Source organism: Hoplias malabaricus, chromosome 13, assembly GCF_029633855.1.
Source record: "Hoplias malabaricus isolate fHopMal1 chromosome 13, fHopMal1.hap1, whole genome shotgun sequence".
Classification (NCBI taxonomy): Eukaryota; Metazoa; Chordata; class Actinopteri; order Characiformes; family Erythrinidae; genus Hoplias; species Hoplias malabaricus.
In genome coordinates this window covers 29,656,792-29,671,316 of record NC_089812.1, presented here as the reverse complement: position 1 = coordinate 29,671,316, position 14,525 = coordinate 29,656,792, and the positions used below count along the sequence as shown (strand labels likewise).

The following is a 14,525-nucleotide window of genomic DNA, read 5'->3' as shown; positions in this document are numbered from 1 at the left end:
TAAGTTCTAGAAAAACAAAATCAAAAACAAAATTTTTCTAAAATGTCTAAAAAAGAGGACATGTCCGGGTAAAAGAGGACGTCTGGTCACCCTATCTTTGTGTAACATGAGAGAAAATTATTTAGTATTTAGTCAATCAGTGATCAACCCGTATGGGCCAGCTCAGACCACTTCACCCCAACACAAAATTTAACCAGTTTCAGGTACGGTACTCTGATACAATAAAGGTCTCTTGGCAGTGAAAAAATGGACAATACGTGTGATCACTGATATAAAACTGTACTGGGCTGTCCAACACTACCCAGTCAAATATGCCATTAGTTCTAGTCTAATGGAGGTTTCATAATGTGAAGGAGAAACCCTGGGGAAACAGACTTTCCATCTGATCTCATAGATGCCTAGAAGAAACTACAGAGATAGAGAGGACAAGGGAATGGAGAGCCAGACTGAGAATGGTGGGCTTGAGGATGATGTCTGCAGCCATAACATCCACACAGATCAATTAAGTTTGGGTCTGGTGCTCGGGACCAGACCCCGAGCCCCTCCCTGCAGCTCCACTATCCGTCAGCTCTGCTGTGGTTAAGTGCAGCAGCTTAATTAGCATTCATTCATTTAGCAAGCCACAGGCCGCATGTCAAAAAGGTCATGTGCATCCTGAGCCACTTGAGACACTCAGACGGCTGATTGAAGAGTAGCTGCAGACATGTGGCTGCACCGCTGAGACTACCACCTTTATCAATGACCATGGGGCATAGTCTTGGCGGTACCTGGGCTTTATTGCACATTTTATATTTCATATCATTCTGCGGATATTACAGAGATCAATATCACAGCCTTCATTTGATTGAATTAAAGAACAAAACAAACTTGCCAAGGCATAAATCTCTACGGGGCTAATTGTTAAACCACTGGATTTATAAAGGTAATAACAAGCTTTTTAAATATGCTTCTGTTTCTTTTTTTTTCCCACCTATGACATTTATGTGGGTTTACATTCATTCATTTATTCACATGAACCATTTTCAGCCTCTCTTTATCTCTAAGAATGAATCATGCTGTTTTTTATACTGTGCCTCTAAACCTGATATAAATAGCCCCTGTTTTGATTTGCTGTTATGTTTGTGCCTCATTCACACTCTTTATAACTTCAGTGTGAATGGGCAGAAGTTAAAGGCTAAATGACTGCATGTTTGCATATAAATATATTTTGTGAAATCACAGAGACAATGGATTTTAAAGGTTGGTTTTGCAACTTATCTTTCAAATGAGACTAGGTTTATATGTTACACCATTCATTCATTGTCTATAGTCGCTTATCCAGTTCAGGGTTGCAGTGGGTCCAGAGCCTACCCAGAATCAATGGGGACAAGGTGGGAACACACCCTGGAGGGGTGCCAGTCCTTCGCAGGGCAACTCTCACTCATACACTCACACCTAGGGACACTTCCACATACCAATGTTTGTTTTTGGATTGCGGGAGGTAAAAATGAAACCATACAATGGGCCCTTTTATTAAAATTTAGAGTTTCTCTTTTTTTTACTTCTACACAATTTACTCACTAATTTATTAAATGCCAAATCATCCTCAATCAAACAAAATGCCACCATTCTGTGAGTGTAGCTCAACATGCTCGTAGTATGCCAACTGACCAGATAATATATAGATCCACACTGCCTCCAGACTATGAAATATCTTGCAATTGGGGTTATTAATAGTCTTTCTGCAGATTCTTAGAAGTAAGTCTGTTAGGTGCATGAAACTCCCTTAAGCAGATGGTGTTAATTCTGCTATCAAGTCCAACACTGAGCAAACAATATCCAACTGCCAAAGTTTTTTAATAGTACCAAATCATCTTGGCCTCTAGCACAAGAGTTCCGTTGCTGTTCCTTTCCATCCTTTAGTCTGAGTGATTGGGTCATAAATGGCACAGCTGAACAGGAAATCCAGTGCTTCATTTCAAATGAGACAACTCTGGTGTTGTGTTTCATTCATTCAAATTCAAATCAGTTTAAATCACAAGGGACAATTGGAACGGAACTGATGCAACCTGATTGTGGTTCAATCTGGCAGCAATGAAAATCAATGCAAACCAAATGTTCAAATATCTTCTTGTGTTCTTCTCATTCACGTCCCCCACCTCAGGCCCAGAGAGCAGGGAACAGCCTTGTAGAATCACACACACACACACACACACCCACACACACAAAAGGAGAGAGAGATGTGTCAGGCTGATTTTCAGCACGTTTGTCCCTGCCAGAGTCAAATGAAATGCAATAGAGGTATAAAAATGAAATATTGTGACAGTGAAGTTGTGTAAAGCATAAGAGACACAGAGAAAGGGGTTGGGGGGGAGGGGGTGGAGTCCGAAAGATAGTGACACTAACACAATCAGACAGCAATGAGATGATGTCATGTCCCCTAAACACGGACCTGGCTATCACCATGGTAATGAGGTGGCTGTGTAAGCAGGTAGCATTGCTGATTGTTTTTGTGCCTTCTGGAAGCCTCTTCTTACAGTTCAAAGGGTCGAATTTTCCATAATTAGTGTTTATTTTGCAGTTTTGCCTGTTCATATAGAACTCTGTTTACCTGTTCTCAAAAAAAACTCTGTTATTAGCTCATTTCCATTAGTTGTGCCTGGGCAGGTAAACATATAATTAAGAGATGCAATAAATACACAGCACATTACCATTATACACATTAGAAAACCAAGTTAGACCTAGGCAATCACAACACAGTCCTTAATTTAAACCTACAACCCTTGTTAATTAAGCTAAGTATATAAAAATGAAGCAAAGTACTATCCTCAGTAAGAGAAAGAGAGAGAGAGAGAGAGAGAGAGAGAGAGAGAGAGAGAGAGAGGGAGAGAGAGAGGCATACATGCTTGGGAAAATAAAAGGAACAAGTATAGTGATGACTAGGGGGTTCAAAAGAATGAACATTTAATCTGAACAAAATTGGACCTGGATTGTTATCATCTCAATTAATTAAGGCTCATTAGGGCTAATAAGGCTGATGCTCATTATTACTATGCTGGCAGTCTGTGGCAAGCTTGGTAATTGTCAATAGGGAGAGTGAAAGAGAGATTTATAGAATTTGAATGAAAGCAGAGATGAGATAGGCGGGTGGTAGAAAGAAGGAAATAGATAAATAAATAGATGGATGAGGGTAGAAGCAGCAGGTGAGCAAGAGCATTTGAAAGTGGATGGCACAGTATGGAGAGAACGTAATGAACCCGATAAAAGGGGCTGTAAACAGAAAAGTGGGCAGGATGAGAGAAACGGTGTGAAACATTAGCCCTGAAAGCACTGATATATCTGGGTTACACAGAGCAGGTCCTAAAGGCCAGAGTCTCTGCAGGGATTTGTTCTGATGAAGTTCTCTTTGTTAAGGGAGTGATCTGGTTAATGAAACCAACAGAGTGATAGACCTAGCTTGCTAAAAGGAGGTTTAGCTGATTTTATATTTAATCATGCAGATGTTAGCAAAGTAATTCCAAGTAGTACCTTTTTGTGAAAATGAATTCTTTGCAGTGGGGTAGACACCATGGTTTTATTCTAAATGTGTCATCATTATATGTAGAGTTTAGGTTTTTCTGGAATAGGCCATTTCCCTTTAAATCATTTTTTCATTCATTCATTCCTTGTCATAACCACTTATCCAGTTCAGGGTCACAGTGGGTCTGCAAAAATGACTTATTTTAGACAATTACTGCAAGAAACTGTGTTCATCTTTTTGTATTGCATGAAAAAAACCAATAACAATATTGATCAGCAAAACAGTATGTGCATGTTTATGTTTGTTGCCTCTATCTAAGAACTAGACATCTTTATTATTATTATTATGTGTGCAGTTGTCAGGCTCGTGGGGTGCACTGACTGAGGCGGACGCACTTGCTAAAACACAGTACTTTATTTACAAAGAATATAACAAAACAAAGACAGACAGACTTGATAACATAACCGACTACATGATACAAAGAACGAATGACCATGGACAATAACAGACAGACAGAGCCATGTGCTGATCACATGGCGGGGGAAAACAAACAAGATTGGGCCAGGATGTGACACAATGTGGTGACACAATGAGTTAAAAAGTTTCTCCTGTGAACACAATTCCACAAAGAAAACCATACCAAGATAAAACAGGTAACACAACTGCATAGCCTTTATATCAAGGAATTGTACAGATACCACAATAGCAATGATGAAACCACTTTTTAAAATGTTGTCTTGCTTGCTCGCCTTGATTTTGAAAATCTAGTTCTCATACAGGATTATAAATCATGCACATATCAAAATAATATATATCTGAAATATCTGAATATTAATAATCTCAGATTTCTTGTTTGTTTATTTAAATTTAACATGAATAATTTAAAAGTCCATACAAACCTGCAAGGTGAGCTCAATGGGCACATTCAGCTGCCACAGCTTTTAAGTCAACAAAACTGTTCATGTTTATTAGGATACTTATGAATACTTAATGAGACCAGGTTGAATATTCATATGGTTTTGAAACACTGAGTATCTACATCAGTTCTTATGGTAAGTTTTGATCAAGGGGCCGTTCTTCTGCTCTGAAAGTGGGGGCAATTTCAAACTCGAGTTACCTTTCATGACTTTACATAAGACAATGCATATCAATTATTAATCAGTTATTACAACTACTTCAATGTAAATAAATCAATTCATAGGAATAAACAAATCCGAAATTGTTTTTAATGATAGCACAACTTTTAAAAATATCACCATAGGCCGTACATACCACAGATATCATCCATAGGCCAGTAGTGCTCCTTAGAGATGCTGAAACCATATTTCATATAATGTCGGTTCACTGTAAGATTTTTTCTGGCTGATTTAGTTCAGTCTCGTGAGATAATGATCAGTCCTGTGGGCTGCATTCATACGCTGCCCCTTGCTCGCTCAGGTAACCTCTGTGACCATGTAATATGGAGGTTAATAAAGACTACTGCTAGGGCCTCACACACACACACACACACACAAGTGCATATATGAGAGAGATATTTACACATGAATACATACACTGTGTTTTCTGATGAAATGTCATGTCATAGATTATCACATTCAGTTATGTTCTTATGGCCTTATAATGTATTGCAAAACATTATACCACCTTTCTGTCTTATTTTCCTCCTGTCATTAATTAAAAATGACTTTATTCTTAAGCGTTTTCCAAGAACTATGAAATTATTAGGTATTAGATAAATTAGATACAAATAAATGTAAGTGAAAAAGCAGGATTCTTCGACCTAAAGAAGCAACTGACTACCACAGAGCTATGGAGATCATCCCAGCACATATCTTTGAAAAACTCTATAAGTAATTCATTCCTTCATCGTCTGTAACCGCTTATCCAGTACAGGGTCACGGTGGGTCCGGAGCCTACCTGGAATCACTGGCAGGAACACACACTGGAGGGGGCACCAGTCCTTCACAGGACTACACACACTCACAGTCACTGATGAGTTGAGTCACCAATTCACCTACCAGCATGTGTTTTTGGACTGTGGGAGGAACCCGGAGGAAATCCATGCAGACACAGAGAGAACACACCAAACTCCTCACAGACAGGCCCCCGGAGTGTGACTTGAACCAACATCCTCCAGGTCCCTGTATGACTGCGACACTACCTGCTGCACCACCATGCCGCCCTCGCAAAAAGTAATCTAAAATAATAATAAATATCTCTGCGGTAATACAGGCAACGAATGAACGGTGGTTTGTATTTGATAACTGTTTAGATAAGCCATAAACAAATTAAGGGTGGTCTGACAAACACATACACACACACACACACACACACACACACACACATTAGCTGTTGATAGCTGTGATGACAGATACATTGGGCATGAAGCAGATGTTTTTCAGTTCTTTCATGGACTGCGCCTCAGTTTGACTCTTTTTCTCACATGGACACCTGTTCACCTGAGTCTAAAAGTGTACTCTCGTAGTCATCTTACACACACCTTGGATGCACACATTGTGCCTCCAACAACGCTGCGCACTCTCCATGGGCTCTTTTGGAATTTCCAAAGGCTGGTTGCTAGGCAACAGGAGGAGTTTCTCCTCTTTCTCTCAAACCACTATAAATGAGAAGGGGATTGAGAGAGAGATAGAGAGAGAGAGAGAGAGAGAGAGAAAGAGAAGTATGGGGTGGGGTTGGGGGTCAGTGGGAGCAAATATTAAGAAATCCATCAGTCTTTGCTGGGGTCTATAAAAGATTTTTGAATTTAATTTAGCTTGTGTTTCATCATCTGCTTTCTCTGTCTACTTCAGGCCTAAACTTAATTGCCTTTGCATACTCTTTCTGCCAAGACTTTTATTTAATACAATAGACAACTTAAGCTGCAGTCTTAATGGACAGCTTCATTTAGCCAGTCTCTCATAGTATAAATCCAGTAGGCAATGGCGACAAAAGGCTATCCAGTTAATTCAGTATGTAAAAAGCACTATAGCTCAAGAACTCTGGCATATGTCATGGGAATGTATTCAGATCACTAGTCAACACTAAGTACCACTTGAACCAGAAGTTCATATTTTACATTGGAGACAAGAGTGTGGCTGCAAAATCAGATCTTTGGTGAAAACAAATGTGTGTATGTGTGTGTGAGAGACAGAGTGAGAGAGAGAGAGCTTGAATGAACACGTGAGATCAAGGAAATGAAAGCAGTGAAGCAGCAGAGAACGAGGGGGTGGGGAAATTACATAAATGGATTATCTTGTGTTAAGGTACAAGTAGAATGTTGCATTTTGGAGGAAGGTGGAGAGATATGTGAGATTTTGTTCATCCAATAATTCCTGCTTGTATGTGTGTGTTGTGTTGTGTTGTGTTTATGTGTGAACTTGTGTATGTTGACAGAAACTATTTGGTGGGGGGTTACCATCCCAACATAACTGTTAAACATTAATTAACTTAATGTTATCTATTAAGGGCGGCACGGTGGCGCAGCAGGTAGTGTCTCAGTTACACAGCTCCAGGGACCTGGAGGTTGTGGGTTCAAGTCCCACTCCAGGTGACTGTCTGTGAGGAGATTGGTGTGTTCTCCCTGTGTCCGTGTGGGTTTCCTCCGTGGGTTTCCTCCGGGTGACTGTCTGTGAGGAGTGTGGTGTGTTCTCCCTGTGTCTGCGTGGGTTTCCTCCGGGTGCTCTGGTTTCCTCCCACAGTGCAAAAACAAACCTTGGTAGGTGGATTGGCGACTCAAAAGTGTCCGTAGGTGTGTATGTGAGTGTGTGTGTTGCCCTGTGAAGGACTGGCACCCCGCCAGGGTGTATTCCTGCCTTGTGCCCAATGATTCCAGGTAGGCTCTGGACCCACCTCGATCCTGAACTGGATAAATGGTTACAGATAACAAATGAATAAATGAATTAATTAATATCTATTAAAATGTGTGCTAGTTGTAGTTTGAGTGAAACAATACATTTTTAAGAAATGCCTATTTAGTTTCCATGACAGAGAGTGCAGTGTATAGTCTGGCGGTGCATGCGAAGCAGAGAATGCATGTCTGCAGCCAGACCCTTCTCGGACATGCTGGAGGGATTATTATTATATTATATTATTATTATATATTATATTATATTATTATTATATTATTATTATATATCCTAGCTGGACTGGGTATGCATGGGTATCCCCCAGGAGGTGTTGGTGCAAGTTGCAGGAGACAGAGATGCCTGGGTCTCTCTTCTTGCTCTATTGCCACTCTGACCCTGAAATAGATAAAGCAGAAAAGATGATGATGATGATGTATGTATCGAACATGGTCTCAATTATGTAACATTTGGAACATTGGAATTAAATATAATAGAGTTATAGAGGCAGATAGAGTTCAGGGCGACTTCGAAAAACACCTCCGTTGAAGAAAAGGAAATTACATGAATTTGGAGCAGATCAGGGCTGAGGGGAGGAGTCCAGGCTTGTGCCTACTCCCAAAATGTTATTACATAACTCCAATTAAGATATTAAATACTTCAGAGCAGGACCCATCCAAATTGGACCAAGGCCCACATAGTCAGCCAGAGCTAACTCCCCGTGTGCGAGCGCATGCGAGTCAGAAAAGCCATGCTCAAATACAAAGCTCTTACAATTCAGATTTAATATTTCCATCACTACATCCAGTGAAAGTCAAACCAGCACAGTTTGTATTTTCACCGCTGAAAAGAACTTTACCAGAGCTCACCGTTGGAGCGAGATGACATGGCAGTTCTTTAAGCGAGAAACTTTAAATATTCTCAAACACATTCGTTCTTGTTCATGCTGAACGAATGGTATCTGTCTGCCATTGCTGAAGTGTAAGCGTGTTTATATACAGCCAGCGTGAGGCTCAATCCAGCTACCAAGAGTTCACTTAAAGTCATTTGTGCTGTAACTGTGTATTTTTTAGAATTGGACTGGATAGTGATTAGCGACAGTTTTGTAAAAAACAAAAACAAAATCACTTTCAGTAGCTGTTAGCACTTGTGCCATGAACAGACTACTCCTCACCTGTTTCTCTGTTTGATGTTAATGTTAAACATGAGGGATTTCACTATAAAGTACAAACCCATTTTTCTATCATTAGTAGAGATTGTGCTGAGGTAAACACACAACAATATAGTTGCAGCTGTGGTGGATTAAATGGGAGTTAAGCCTCAGTGTTCCTAACATTTCTGCTGGAGAATAGAGCTCCTGTTGTTCACTAAAACCCTGCTCTGAGTTGAATCACAAACTCTTTTAATTTAGAAGTAATCATAGTTCCTAATGAAATCTACATGGACACTGTGAGGACACACTAAATTTCAGAGTCACCAAGAGCAGGGCTCGAACCCACAACCCTCGCGTGACAGCAACGCTGCTTGTTGCGTCACCGTGCTGCCCTCAAATTCAGATCGGGGCAAAAAAATTCAAGCTGCAAAATTCTAATTCCACTTCTGTTGACACTAAAATAACTCACTATGAGACTGTATTTTAGAATTTATATGATGCTTTTACTTAAGCTCTCGTTGTAATTAATAGACAATTTAAAATAGTACAGCTGTTAATGTAATATAGTATTTGCAATATGCATGGACATGTTCTGCTTTGCTACTGTTTTGACACCCAACCCCCTTCCTCACAACCCCAGCAACATCATCGGTGTCCTGGCTCTGCCAAACATGACACCAGTGCTGAAATCAATTCCTCTGCACCCTAAGGTTTGCATTTTTAAAATGATTCTAAAAAGAATAATTATGCCCACTCATTTTTGCTCAGGCCCAACCAAGGATCTATTTCTTTGTGAAAACGAAGCACATATTATTCTTTCATTCACCTTCTGCAACTGTGTAATCATTGTGATGGTGGTCCTGCAGCCTAACCACAATCAATGGGTAGTTTTATATTAGTACTTTTAACGTGATTATTTAAAGCATGCTGGTGCAACCCTTGAGTTTTTTAATCCTTAATTATCCAGTATATAGGCACAATTTTTTGTACTGTATATTTACTACTACAATGCTTTTACCTGCACTTTTAGTGTCCCCATTAGGAATTGCTCTTGACAGTTTGCTGGCTAGGTTCTTACACTTGAGATGTTCTCATGTTCAGCTTCTCTCTCTTTGCTTTTTGAACACTGATCACAAGCCATTAGTGCTGCCACTCAAATGGAAAAATGCCTTTGAAAATTATATAGCTCATGAAAATAATAATACATTTGATGTGCTGAACTCCAAGCCACATATTCAAGTACTAATTGATGCCAAGCATTGTTGGGAAATGTATTTATTACTCACTGTATGAAAACAGTATCTCAGAAAGATACCAATATAACATTACAAATACAAAATACAGTTTAGTCTGTGTTCTCCCCGTGTCTGTGTGGGTGTCCTCTGGGTGCACCAGTTTCCTCACAGGTTCCAAAAACACATCAGTAGGTGTCCATAGGTGTTAGTGTGTGAGCGAATATGTGAGTGTGTGTTACCCTGTGATGGACTGGCGCCCCCTCCAGGGTGTGTTCCTGCTTTGTTCTCAGTGATTCCAGCTAGACTCTGGACCCACCACAACTCTGGATTGGATAAGCTGTTACAGACAATGACTGAATGAATGTTTAGCCTGTATTTACTTATACATTCAACCATTCCCATATTCACATTTCAATACCACTTAACAGGTGGCACAGTGGCGCAGCAGGTAGTGTCTCAGTCACACAGCTCCAGCAACCTGGAGGTTGTGGGTTCGAGTCCCGCTCCAGGTGACTGTCTGTGAGGAGTTTGGTGTGTTCTCCCCGTGTCTGCGTGGGTTTCCTCCAGGTGCTCCGGTTACCTCATACGGTCCAATAACACACGTTGGTAGGTGGACTGGTGACTCAAAAGTGTCCATAGATGTGAATGTGTGTGTGTGTGGTGCCCTGTGAAGGACTGGCGCCCCCTCCAGGGTGTATTCCTGCCTTGCACCCAATGATTCCCGGTAGGCTCTGGACCCACCGTGACAATGGACAGGATAAGCAGTTACACATAATGAATGAATGAATGAACAATACCACTTAACATCTTGAGATCTCTCAAGGCACTGGCAAATCACTTTGCTCTATTGAAGCATTTACAGTTACAGTTTTCTTCCAATGACATGTTCATAATAAGGACTCCAGGAGCCCGCTCCAGGTTTCATTAATTAAAGGGAATTGAATTTTGCAATTCGTTTGACACATGCTAATGAAATGCTGCTGGTTGTTTTTCACAGTTGAATTTTAATTATCAGTGCTTCATAAACAAACATCAGCAGGGAGGGTGAGTGTGAATTTATGGAGATTCTCCAGTCCATCCTCTGCAAAGGGCTTTTCACAACATATACACTACAGTAACACTCCACTCACAGCATGAGAGGGAGAGAGAGCGAGAGAGAGAGAGAGAGAGACAGAGAGAGTTTGAAAGAGTTTTGCACTCTTCATTAGGAACAGTACCAGATTCTGCTGTGTGGCTGCAGGCAGCAGACCATTAAAAACGAGAAGCCTTCTTTAAACATTTATTTCACAGTGCTACACTGTTTTAAAGATACTGTCTTCCCTGGGGGTGCTGTTTAGGTCAAACGCAGGCTCTAGGCTGATATTTACGGCATAAATAATTTTATAGGTGGTGATAAATAGACTCTGGGTATGGTGTCTGCTTTGATAATTGACTCTAATGACCTAATTACCTCTGATTAGTCGTGTCAGGCTGTAAACACCAAGAAGAGTGTGGACACACCAATAGCAGTGTGCTTTAGCCGCAGTGACTTATTCATATTTTACTTTGCAGGTTACATCAGGGCAGGGTACTCATTCTTCTCCTTCATTCAGAGTACATTAAGTCCACCAACAGGCTTTACAGTGTAAAGATTCATTTATATTATATAATCTACATGGTTAAATCGAAGTGGTTTATCCATGTAGATTCTGTTACTTCTCTGGGAGGAAAAGGGGAAAACACTCCAACATCAAAGTACTCATACATTTCTTCCTTTCTTTCTTTTTTTTTTTTTTTTTTTTTTACATCAAACTGCAATGCACTGCTTTCAAATGCTTCAAATGAAAAACAGGGCACTTTAGGATAATCCTCTGTGACACTTATTTGCATACTGTGGCTTAAAGATTCTAAATCCAAGATACTGCCCTCTGTTGTTCACAAAAGAAGCTGCAGTTCAAAGGATTTAAGTGGAGGCACACAGCAGCTTTAATCAATGTAGACGTGCCAGGATACCACTAGTCTGGAACAGATCCAATCCTTGGCAATAATGAAACCAAACTTAATCATCCATAGAGAATAGTGACTCTGTATTACCATAAGCTTCTCAGATGAAAGGGAAAAGGGCACTTGTGCAATAATGTAATAGTATGAAGCCTATAGTTGGGGGTGCCAGAAAACATGACTTTAGCCAGATGGCTTAATCCCAAAAGCAAGCCTGTCCAATAGGAAAAGAACTAATAGGCATATCTATGGGACAAGGCTCCACTTTGGATAAAAGTTACCTAGCTGTGAAATTTCCCTAGTCATAGACGATTTTCTGTGTAGCTGAACAAAGGCTCAACTATTGAGCTGCATAATTCAGAACTCCACTTACAACTACTGGTTAATAACTGATGTTTACCAGTCTAGACTTACCAACATAGCACATATATGATGCTTCAATAAATCATACCTTTAGATACATTGGGTTAATTTCCTCAGCTCAAATTTGATGCATTGTGTTGTATTTGTAAATATTATGTTTTCTTATTTAAACTAAAGGTAACAGGACATGAGAAAGAAAAAAACAATATAATTTCAACACTTTTAAAAACAATTTTATTCCCTTCTGAGATACAATATGTTTAAAAAAAACAAACAGTATTGACCACCACCTCAGCATATGCATTTCTGTTTCCCCAGGGTTCATTTAGTCACCACGACAGGTGTGTGACTACATGGCACAGCAAACCGTATGTGCTTCTCAAAAGCACATGAACCCCAAACAAGATCCTGGACACTGCACGTCCATTCGCTGGTCTCACATGCCAGCAGACCTCTTATCAAAACGGGACTGGACTTCCTATCTTGTGCCCTTTGAAATCTGGCGCCAAGGCGCCCCAAGGTCAGTTGCCAGATCAAGCCGTCCGAATTGTTCTGAAAGTAGAGAGAAAAGGTCAACTTAAAGTCCAACATACAACAAAATAACAAACTAATATTTGATTGGTGTGCAATAAATTGTTTTAATGCTTAAAGTATTCTAGGTCATTTTATTTCAGTTTTTTTTTCTTTTAAACACACAAAGGCAGCTATGTTTGTGTCTGTAGGTGACATTATCACATCATACTTTAGACGTTTGATGAGAACTGTTCCTTAAAATGTTTAAATCCAATATAGATACAGATATGTAAAATAATTATAGAATTATACATGTTAATAATAATGATAACACAAATTATAATTTAGAAAGTCTTCACTGTGTACGTGGAAAGCATAGACACTAAATTAGAAAGAATAAATAAATAATAGTTATGTTATTTTACCTGTCATCACTCTTTGGCCTTCTTCTCGGAGTTTTGAAGCTTTTCCGCAATCTTGCGCTCATGGCCCCCGGGGTTGTGGCGGTTCGTGTTGGAGCTCGCCTCCTTCTTTGTCCTCCCTTTGCGACTAGCGCCCTCTGCCGGACACAGGGGGAAATACACGTTCAAATACAGAATCACCCACAAGAAAAACACAACGTGTCACGGCAAAACTTACACTTGGGCAGAGACTGCCAGGTAAGCGGCATTTCTTACAACAAGCCTCAGTGAACAGAGTTAATGAAAGCCTCTTCCTAAGGGAAAGTGGCAAAGCTAACAAAAGACTTCTGGAATTTCTAGCTCTGCCTCAGAAATATATATTTATGAAATAACACCCAAAAATAGACCTGTACATTTTACTTTTTCTCTTTCTCACTGCCTCCGAGTCACATCAGAAAAATAAAGAAGGACCTTACATCAGCTTTAATATATGTAAAATCTAGAAAACAAACACTGAGTAGTACAAATTAACTTAATTACTGGGAGCGGGAAAAAACTGAAGTAGGCATTAAAATATTAGTCATGCAACCTTTTATATACCTGATCAAAGCTCAAGAACTAAGAAAATAAACGAATAATTATTATTCTGCCAACTGTAAAAACTCGATAACTTACCTGTGTAACGGTCTGTAAGGTTGTAATATTCATATTCGTCAAAGTAGCGATCCTCAAAAGAAGTAGGTTTAAGGTTTTTCACGTCGACGTGACTCATTTTTCTGTTTTGGCTTTTCCCCCCAAAATAACTGTCAGCCGCTAGGGCTATAGCTAATAAATACTTTCCAGAGCAGCAAGAGTGAGGCTCAAGCGGAAAACAGTGTTCTCAAAGCTCCAAGGATAAACAAATGAAGAATATTGTAGATTAATTTTGTGCTCTCCTGTTGTGGTTTTCTCCAGGGGTTGTTTATATTTTTGTCCTTCTTTGGGCTGTTTTTATAGAGAGGTTGCTCCGCCTCAGCTCCGGCTCTCCTCCACCCTCTGGCCTGAGTTGCATCAGCTTTAAGTTTAATGTTTCACTGAAAGGCCTTCCCACAGACAAATACAACATCATGTCAGATGACCTTGTTTTTGTTCGATCCATTAGACATTATTTCCAAAATGTATTCATTTATTATTTATATCTTTTTTACAGTGGCTATTCATGAATAATACATCTGTAGAATTGATAGCGGGCTACAGTGTGGTGGTGTGTTCTTTGTCTTCTAGAACTTTCTATCTTCAGTCCTTTCTTTGTTTGGTCGAACTTCTCATCTGTTTTATTTTAAACTATTAGTTTACTGTTGTTTTCAACCTTTGTCTATTTAAAATGTTGTTGTATTCTTATTCATAGCCTTGCAGTCTAGTTTAATGTAATGTTCCAGCTTATAGTTTTGTCATGTTTAGCCTTAGACTGTTCTAGTGTTCATGTTCTGTCTATCCACTATTCTTTTATTCTTTATTATGCACCAAACTGGTCCTTTGCCCTCAGTCATATCAGGTGTT

At 39.7% G+C, this 14,525-nt stretch overlaps 1 protein-coding gene across 1 annotated transcript; it reads right to left on the bottom strand.

Moving 5' to 3' along the window:
* Positions 1-12,314: 12,314 nt before the first annotated feature.
* nupr1b (nuclear protein 1b) lies at positions 12,315-14,035 on the bottom strand. The gene is made up of 3 exons (XM_066642202.1): positions 13,662-14,035; positions 13,011-13,144; positions 12,315-12,624 (listed from the first exon to the last, which is right to left on the bottom strand). Exons 1-2 carry the CDS (start codon positions 13,756-13,758, stop codon positions 13,017-13,019), a joined length of 225 nt encoding a protein of 74 aa, XP_066498299.1. The 5' UTR covers positions 13,759-14,035; the 3' UTR covers positions 12,315-12,624; positions 13,011-13,016.
* Between the last annotated feature and the right edge of the window lie 490 nt (positions 14,036-14,525).

Bases quoted from the DNA above. Each gene is read 5' to 3' on its own strand.
- nupr1b (XM_066642202.1), bottom strand. From the start codon at position 13,758: ATGAGTCACGTCGACGTGAAAAACCTTAAACCTACTTCTTTTGAGGAT. The intron at 13,145-13,661 runs GTAAGTTATCGA...TGTGTCCGGCAG, and splicing joins CCTTACAGACCGTTACACAG to AGGGCGCTAGTCGCAAAGGG.